Source organism: Anopheles gambiae, chromosome 3 (genome assembly GCF_943734735.2).
Source record: "Anopheles gambiae chromosome 3, idAnoGambNW_F1_1, whole genome shotgun sequence".
NCBI classification, from domain to species: Eukaryota; Metazoa; Arthropoda; class Insecta; order Diptera; family Culicidae; genus Anopheles; species Anopheles gambiae.
The window spans coordinates 76,217,713-76,226,313 of NC_064602.1; the positions used below are offsets into that span (position 1 = coordinate 76,217,713).

At 52.7% G+C, this 8,601-nt stretch overlaps 1 protein-coding gene across 1 annotated transcript; it reads left to right on the forward strand.

Moving 5' to 3' along the window:
- The first annotated feature begins 1,473 nt into the window (after window positions 1-1,473).
- On the forward strand, window positions 1,474-8,395 carry LOC1270739 (toll-like receptor Tollo). Its single transcript, XM_309458.3, has one exon. It carries the CDS (start codon window positions 2,720-2,722, stop codon window positions 6,761-6,763), a length of 4,044 nt encoding a protein of 1,347 aa, XP_309458.5. The 5' UTR covers window positions 1,474-2,719; the 3' UTR covers window positions 6,764-8,395.
- The last annotated feature ends 206 nt before the right edge of the window (window positions 8,396-8,601 follow it).

Below are 8,601 nucleotides of genomic sequence, written 5' to 3' on the forward strand. Positions count from 1 at the left end.
GCTTTTCGGTTGACCGATATTTCCGCTCTGTCCATCCTCCCGGAGCGGATGACATAAAATATGCAAATTCGCGTCATTGACATTCCATTCCATTGCTTCCAACCGAGTGGAGGGGCGAACTGGCGCGCTCGGTTGTGATCAGTTTGAAAGGATTAATCACTCGTTGTGTCCCCTCCGCAGTCAGTTTACATCCCTCCCTCCGTCCGGTTGGTTGGGATTGTTTTATGCCTCTATCGCTACCATAAACCGCACCAAGCATCGTTTTCATCCCTCCTCACACACACGCATTCACATTGCGCCACTAATTATCGTCTTCATTATCAAAAATATTTGCTTCCCCGGGCCCGCTGGCCGCTTGTGTGTGGTTGGCAATAGAAAGGAAAGTTTTAGGACCGCTGCGCCGCTTTGCGACTTCGACTCCGAGGTTCGTTGCATTCCATAAAGTGATAAAAAATTCAAATCAATCAAACCCAGAACCCAAAACAGCCGCAAATGCGGGAGGGCGGTGTTGGGAATCGATTTGTGGAACCTCGGGAACTTGGGTTTTGTTTTTGTTTAATTACTCCTGCTCGCTAGTCTATTCGGTTCGAGCGGCTGTTGTGTACGACTGCCCTGTTTGTGTTGTTCGACATTGTGTGCTCTGTGTCTGTGTCTAAAACCAAAAATCTCGACGGGTGATCCCTTTTCGGATGCCCCCTCAAACCCTCGGCAAATGAGCTGAGAAATATTTGAAGAAAGGAACGAACCAGCAAACAACAGAAAAAGAGGTTAGTTTGGTAACTGTTTCATATACTTGAAAGTGGGACTCGCTTGGTCCTACCTGGAACCGGGGCAAGGATGTTTGTGGTGCACTTTTTTTTTGGTTGTTGTGTAGCTGTTTGGTTGTTGTCCTTCTTCTTCAACACAAGGATGTGGACACACAGTCGGTCGAAATTAGCTGGGCCGAACCGTGCTGGTTCATGTTTTTTTTTTCTCTCTTCACAATATTCCCCGAACTCGTTGCATATTGCGAAGGAACGGAGCAAAGCGAGACGAGCCAAAAATTATGACCGGCCGCGACGGTCTGGTTGTCTGCCTTCTCGCTCTCCTTCTGGTGTCACCTCTCTCGCTTCCCCCGTCGAATGCATTCGATGCACTTGCACGCAACGACGAGCGGGATGCTGAGAGCGCGCGTGAGAAGTGAGCAATGAGCAGTGAGAAAGAGAGCGAGAGAGAGAGAGCGCGGGAATGAATGTTGTGGGCCGTTCGGGATGAATCGTTCACCTCGGGATGAACGCGCGCGTTCACGCTTCGGCTTTTCTCACCGGCGTGGTGAATTTGACAAAGGGCAAGAGCGAGAGAGCGAGCGTGAAGTAGAGAGAGAAACGGAGCGTTTAGGGCATGCAATAATGGGAAGAAATGGAAACAAATGGACAAAACTGAACAAACCATGCGGGTTCACGAGAAGGGAATGATGTTACTTTCGTACCTCACGCTCACCGTGCTGTTCATTCGTTAACAAACTCTCATCGCAAGCGGACGTACGTTGCATTGGTCGTACGCTCCGTCAAGAAACGCCTAAGCTTAAAACCGCTTTAATCATAACGAAAAAAAAAAACAGAACAAAAACGATACAACTGTATCGTTTGTATGAAAGTTAAGCAAACGCATCGGTACATTCATAAGTTGTAAGAACTTTCTAGTGTGATTCAAACAGCAGTGTGAAAAGTGAAGCTTGCGTGTTAAAACCCGTCGCAATTACGCAAGAAAACGGACAATTTCTCGTACCATCAACCCCACGCGACTGGTGAAAAGTGTACAGCATTGAAGCGTGTGTGCGTCTTTGTGTGTGTGTGCGTTGTCTGTGTCTGTAGCGTGAAAAGCAGTGTTGTGAAAAATCGAATCCTTCGCTAGGATAGCCGGGAAAAAAACGAGGCGAAAAAACCATCCCTCCCTCCCCGTACCGCAAGCCGTAATGAAGAAACCGTGTTGCTCGAAGTGATGCGATTGTGGGGCGCGTGTGTAAGCGTGTGTGTTTGTGTCGTCGGCGTCTCCGGCGAACCGAAAACCGGGCAACCCGGGGCACCGTGGTGATATAGCCGGTGTTGCGAAAAAACCACCCCCACAACCAGCGACGATGATGATGCTGTCCGTGCTGGTGCTGGCATCCTTCCATACCAACCGCACGAGAAAAGTGGCAGCCGCAGCAGCAGCAGCAGTAGAGTCAGGCTCGACGACGAAAAGTTTCTAGGCACCCGGGAGTGCGTTCGGGTGTGGGCCCGCGTGTGTGTGTGTGTGTTCCCTTTGCCGGGATTTTTCGTTTTCCTCCGTTTGTTACGACTTTATGTTTTCCTTCGACACAACACCCCCGAAATTCGGTGCTGCTAAGCTTCCCTTTCCCACGCCCGTTACGGTGTTTTCAACGATTTTACTTGCGTGTTGTGTCCCTCCGAGAGAGTGAAAGAGCCTCTGCGGTGTTTGTGAGTGTGTGTGTATATGTGTGTACGTGTGCCCAACTCGAAAGTTTTTACCCACAAAATATAAAGCGAGGGCTTCACAACCAAAAAGAAAAGCAAAGAAAAAGTAAAGCAGAGTAACGCAAAAAGCCGTGTTAGAGTGTATGTGAACGTGTGAGTGTATATGTGTGGCAACGTGGCCATACGAATTTAGGGAAAACAAAGTGAAAAGAGTCCTTAGAGTGCTTAGGGCGATATAGCGCATTGTCAGTTAAGGCACAATCATGCAGCTTCAACAGATCGTGACGGTCCTGCTCCTGCTGGGCCTGGTCACCGTGGCCGTGGCCCGCTCGAACCTAATGTCCCGCATGGACGTTGCACCGCGGGGCTGCAAATGGCAGCGCGTCCTGGGCGAGACGGGCGAGGAGGAAGCGCCCGCCACCGTCACCACCGTGCTGTCCTGCAAGCTGAAAACGATCGGTGCTACGGACACGCTGATGCGCAACCTGTCCTCCTACCAGATCGAACGCATCAACTCGCTGCGGCTCGAGTGCAGTGACATTCTGTTCTTCGAAAGTTCGCTCGAAGCGAACCAACATTCGGGCGCGTTTCTCGGCTCGCTGCGACGCCTTCGCGACCTCAAGATCGAGTACTGCAAGATCAAGTACGTGCCTTCGATGGTGCTGGCAACGCTGCGGGACCTCCGCTCGCTGTCCCTCCGCACGCACAACACCGACTGGTCGGCGATGAACCTGGAGTTCCATCCGGAGAGCTTCCGCGGGCTGACGGAGCTGAAGCGGCTCGACCTAGCCGACAACAACATCTGGGCCCTACCGACGGACGTGTTCTGTCCGCTGTTCTCGTTGCGTCACCTCAATCTCACCCGCAACCGGCTGACGGATGTGTCGCAGCTGGGCTTCTCCGACTGGGGCAACGGGCCAACGGCACCGGGCAAGGCGTGCAACACTGGGCTGGAAGTGTTGGACCTTTCGCACAATGACCTCCTAGCCCTGCCCGACAACGGTCTATCGTCGCTCCGGTCACTCAGCGTGCTGATGCTGCAGGACAACCTGCTCACCGCGCTTGCCGACCGTTCGTTCGTTGGACTTGGCTCCCTCAAGGTCCTCAACATGTCCAGCAACAAGCTGGTGGCTCTGCCCCCAGAAACCTTCCAATCGACACGCGAACTGCGCCAGATCTATCTCCAAAACAACTCCCTGTCGGTGCTGGCGCCCGGTATGCTGGAGGGCCTAGACCGGCTAGAAATCTTGGACCTCTCGCACAACGAGCTAACGTCCGAGTGGGTCAAGCGCAACACGTTTGCCGGCATGAAGCGGCTGGTAGTGCTGGAAATCGCTCACAACGCACTCACCAAGATCGATCGGCACGTGTTCCGGGAGCTGTACAGTCTGCAGATACTGAACCTGGAGGCGAACCAGATCGAATCGATTGCGGACAATGCGTTCAGCGATCTGAAGAATCTGGTCGCACTGACCCTCTCCCACAACCGGCTGAAGCGCATCGAGCAACATCACTTCTCCGAGCTGTACGTGCTGAACCAGCTGTACGTGGAGTCGAACCTGATTGAGTCGATGCACGGGAGAGCGCTGGAGAATCTGACGAATCTGAACGATCTGAACCTGAACGACAACCGGCTGACGGAGATACCGGAAGGGTTGGGCAAGCTGCGGTTCCTGAAGTCGCTCGATCTGGGCAAGAACCGTATCAGTGCGGTTAGCAACGCTTCATTCGAGGGTCTGGAGCAGCTGCTGGGACTACGGTTGGTCGAGAATCGCATCACGAACATTTCGCGCGATGCGTTTGTGACGCTGTCGTCGCTGCATGTGCTTAATCTCGCCTCGAACCAGATCCGTCACATCGACCAGTCTGCATTCAGCTCCAACCCAACGATTCGGGCTATTCGGCTGGATAACAATGAGCTGGAGGACATTAGCGGCGTGTTTACGTCCTTACCGGCACTGGTGTTCCTGAACGTGTCCGACAACCAGATCCGGCTGTTTGACTACTCACACTTCCCGGTGTCGCTCGAGTGGCTCGATATGCACCAGAACAACATCACCGAGCTGGGCAACTACTACGACCTGAACAATCTGCAGATCAAGATGTTGGATGTGTCCTTCAACCGTCTAACGTCGGTCGATGCAAAGTGCATCCCGGACAGTATCGAAACGCTGTTCCTCAACAACAACGCGCTGGAGGAGGTCGCTGCTGGTACGTTCCTCTCCAAGCGCTCCCTGGAGAAGGTGGTGCTGTACGGGAACTACCTGCGAAAGTTGGAGATCGGTGCGTTGGCTCTAACTCGCGTTGCCGACGACCGGGAAGTGCCCGCGTTCTATCTCGGCGACAATCCGATCCACTGCGACTGTACGATGGAGTGGCTGCAGGGCATCAACAAACTTGCCCATCTGCGGCAGCATCCACGCGTGATGGATCTCGACACAGTCCTCTGCACGATGGAGCATGAGCGGGGCGCAAGCATTCGCCCACTGATGGACCTTCGACCGCACGATTTCCTGTGCCGGTACGAGACGCACTGCTTCGCAACGTGCCACTGTTGCGAGTTTGATGCGTGCGACTGCAAGATGACGTGCCCGGACCGGTGCAGCTGCTACCACGACCACACCTGGAAGGCGAACATCGTGGACTGTGGCAGTGCGGACTACACGGAGGTGCCCGAGCACATCCCGATGGACGCGTCCACGATCTATCTGGACGGGAATGAGCTCCGCCAGCTCGCGAGCCATCAGTTCATTGGGAAGAAGAAGCTGGAGGTGCTGTACCTCAACGGTAGCAACATCCGGGACGTGCACAACCGTACATTCAATGGGATCCCGAGCCTTCGGGTGCTTCATCTCGAGAACAACTACATCAACGAGCTGCGCGGGTTCGAGTTCGATCAGCTGACGAACCTGAACGAGCTGTACCTGGACCACAACGCGATCGCGTACGTCGGGGAGCGAACGTTCGAGAGTTTGCGGTTCCTGGAGGTGGTCAGCTTGAGCGACAATCGCATCAGCGAGTTCCGCCCGTGGCAGGCGTTTGCGGCGGCCGGTGAGACTGGGTCGTTGGCGCGCGTGGCGTTGGACGGCAATCGGTGGCGCTGCGACTGCGAGTCGTTGCGGCGGATGCAGCGCTGGATCCGGACGGTGAGCGGTAACTTCGAGCTGCAGCGGATGATCTGTGCGGACAGCCGGGTGGTGGCCGATGCGATTGCGTCGTGCGACAGTCGGCAGGGTGGTGGTGTGTTCGGTGCCGGTGCAGAGGTGGGCGAAGTGGACGGAGATGGACCGCCTGCTGTGCATCGGACGGTGCTGCTCGGGCACGGACTGATTGGTGGTGGCTATGTGCCGCTGCTGGCGGCCATTCTGGTGGCCATCATCGGTACGGCGCTGATCGTCGCGTTGGCTTGTGTGTTCCGGCAGGACGTGCGGCTGTGGGCACACGCCCGGTACGGTGTGAGGTTGGTGAAGGACCCGATCATTGTCGGTGGCAGGAAGGAGCCGGACTCGGACCGGCTGTACGATTGCTATCTCGTGCACAGCGTGCACGACAGTGACTTTGTGGGCCGGCTGCTCGGTGCAGAGCTGCAGCTGCACGGCTACTCCGTGTGTCAGCATCATCGCGACGTCCATCCGGGGGCGTTCCTGGCCGACTCGCTGCAGAGTGCGGCCGATTCGGCCCGCAAGCTGCTGCTCGTGGTGTCGATGAACTTCCTGCAGACCGAGTGGTCCCAGCCCCAGTTCCGGGTGGCGCTGCAGTCGGTGATTGAAAGCATCCGGCCGGCCCACCGGCGGCACAAGATCGTGCTGGTGCTGACCGCGCCGGTGGAGATCGTGGCGATGGATCCGATCATGCATCTGCTGATCCGCACCTGCACCGTGGCGTGCTGGGGCGAGCGCAAGTTCTGGGACAAGCTGCGGTACGCGCTGCCCGACGTGCCGAAGGACCGAGTGCCGGCCAAGCTGGGCGACATTACGCGCAGTCCGGCGAACCTTCGCTACACCCCAGCGCCCACGTCGCTCGAGCAGTGGTGCAAGATCAGCCCGGGCGAGACGGGCCCGAACGGTGGGCAGATTGTGCCACCCGGTGGGCCGGTCCCAGTGGCCGGCATCCCGCAGAGCACGCCGTCGCAGAGCACCTGCAACACCGAGGACGAATCGTCCTCGTCCGCGTCCTCGCAACACTACGAGGCTCCGATGAGTCAGCACTACAACATGAGCCGCTCCAGTGCCTCGCTTGGTCACGTGTACTCCACGATACCGGAGACGCCCCAGATGGGACGCAACGGAAGAGCTTATTTCGTGTAATTAGTGGGATATTTGGTGGGATAATGGGGACGCTGCGGGGAACAGGGTTCCTATTTTCCGTTGCCCCCAACAACTAAAAGCGTTTTGTACATAGGAACTACTTGTAAGTAGTATTAGGAGGAGGAAGCAGAAAGAGCGGACACCATTATAGTCAAGCGAAATGTTGCAGTCAACGCTATACAAACACAAAGGCAGTCAATTTTGTTGATTTTTAGTTTTAACATATTTTTGCGAATAAGATTTAGCATTAAACAAACAACAAAACACACGGAAACATACACACACAAAACCCTCGCCTCTTAAAACGAAACACGTTAACGATGATCTCTTTGGCCACGTACGAAGCAAACGGAAGCGCATTGGGCCTGGGCCAAAGGGTTGCCGTGCAGGGCGCTATGTATTGTAATTCTTCCGGGAGGCTTTGAGGCGCAAAGCCCTCACGCGGTAGATGTGTTACTCCCTTTACTATTATTATTACTATTATTGCGCCTCTGCTCTTATTTGCCAAATATATTTGAAATGTGTATTTTCACGAGAGGGTTGCGCGATGAAAACAGAAAAAAACAACCTAATGCAAAAGGACCAGAGTTAGTGTGGGAGGGTGAAGCGATGAGATGAGTTGAGGAAGATGAAGTAGTGAGACAGGCATCCCAGGGGACTGTGAGAGGAATATATAGGACTAAATATATATATATATATATATGAATGACTTAAATGATCGTGATACTAGTTTTTACATGGCCTTCCATATAAGAGCGATAACGGTTCCACGTAGCTGTGGTCCTGACTTAAGCATAGAAAACGCAAAACACAAGAAAAGCGCACAACGTATAAGCAACACACACACACATACACACCGTAACGAAGTTGAATCGTTTCAGTAAGTAAGAAATGTAATAATTGTACTTGAATCTGTTCCCACCTCAAAACGTGGCACATTGGTCCCCGCGAGTGTTTGTGTGTGTGTGTGTGTGTGATGCGCTAAAGAAATCTGTTCTAACTTGATCCCTGTTTTCACGTAACACACGAACACACTTTCCTATCCGTGTTTTTATTCGGTCCGTTCGATCTTTCGTGCTCTTCTCTTCGTCAGGTTAGTCGATGGATAGGATTGGAAGCACAAAGATGTGTAAGATGATTAGAGTCGTTTTGAGTTGAGTGTGCCATTTTCGCAAGACAAAAAAGCAAAACAGAACTGACCAACAAAATGCATCTAGTGAGGGCGGGAAGGAAAGAGGAAAGCAAGCAAAACAACAAAAACAACAGTCTGAAGCCGTTGCGTGGTGCGATCGGGAGAAAATTACACAATTATTGCCATAAAGAGACAGTGCAAAGAAATTACAGGAAGAACGAGCGAAACAGAGAGAAACAAACACACACACACATAATGTAAATTAACTAGTTACCGTAACAAAACAAGAGACAAAAAGAGTAAGAAATACATAATGCAAGGAAAAGCCACCAAACAAGAAAAGGCAAGAAAATTACATAATAAACCAAATCAGATGAAAATTAGACACATCCAGGCACAAACAATGGCGCACACTAAAGAGATATAAAGTGAAGAAGAGAAACACGTCGAGTCGAGCAATGAAATAGTAAAACAACCCGGACAAAACTCGCAAAAAAAAACGGCGCATCAATGTAAAACTCGCTCCAATTTGTACATTTCGACATTAGGAGATAATAATTTATTACACATGTGAAACATAAAGCAAGCGCGATGAAAGAGATACACACTCACAAAAGGCAACAAACAACGGCAGTAACAGAAAGGAAAGAGCCACGTTAAAGAGGTAAATAGAAGCGGTTAAAATTGAAGGTTTGAAGGTGAAACT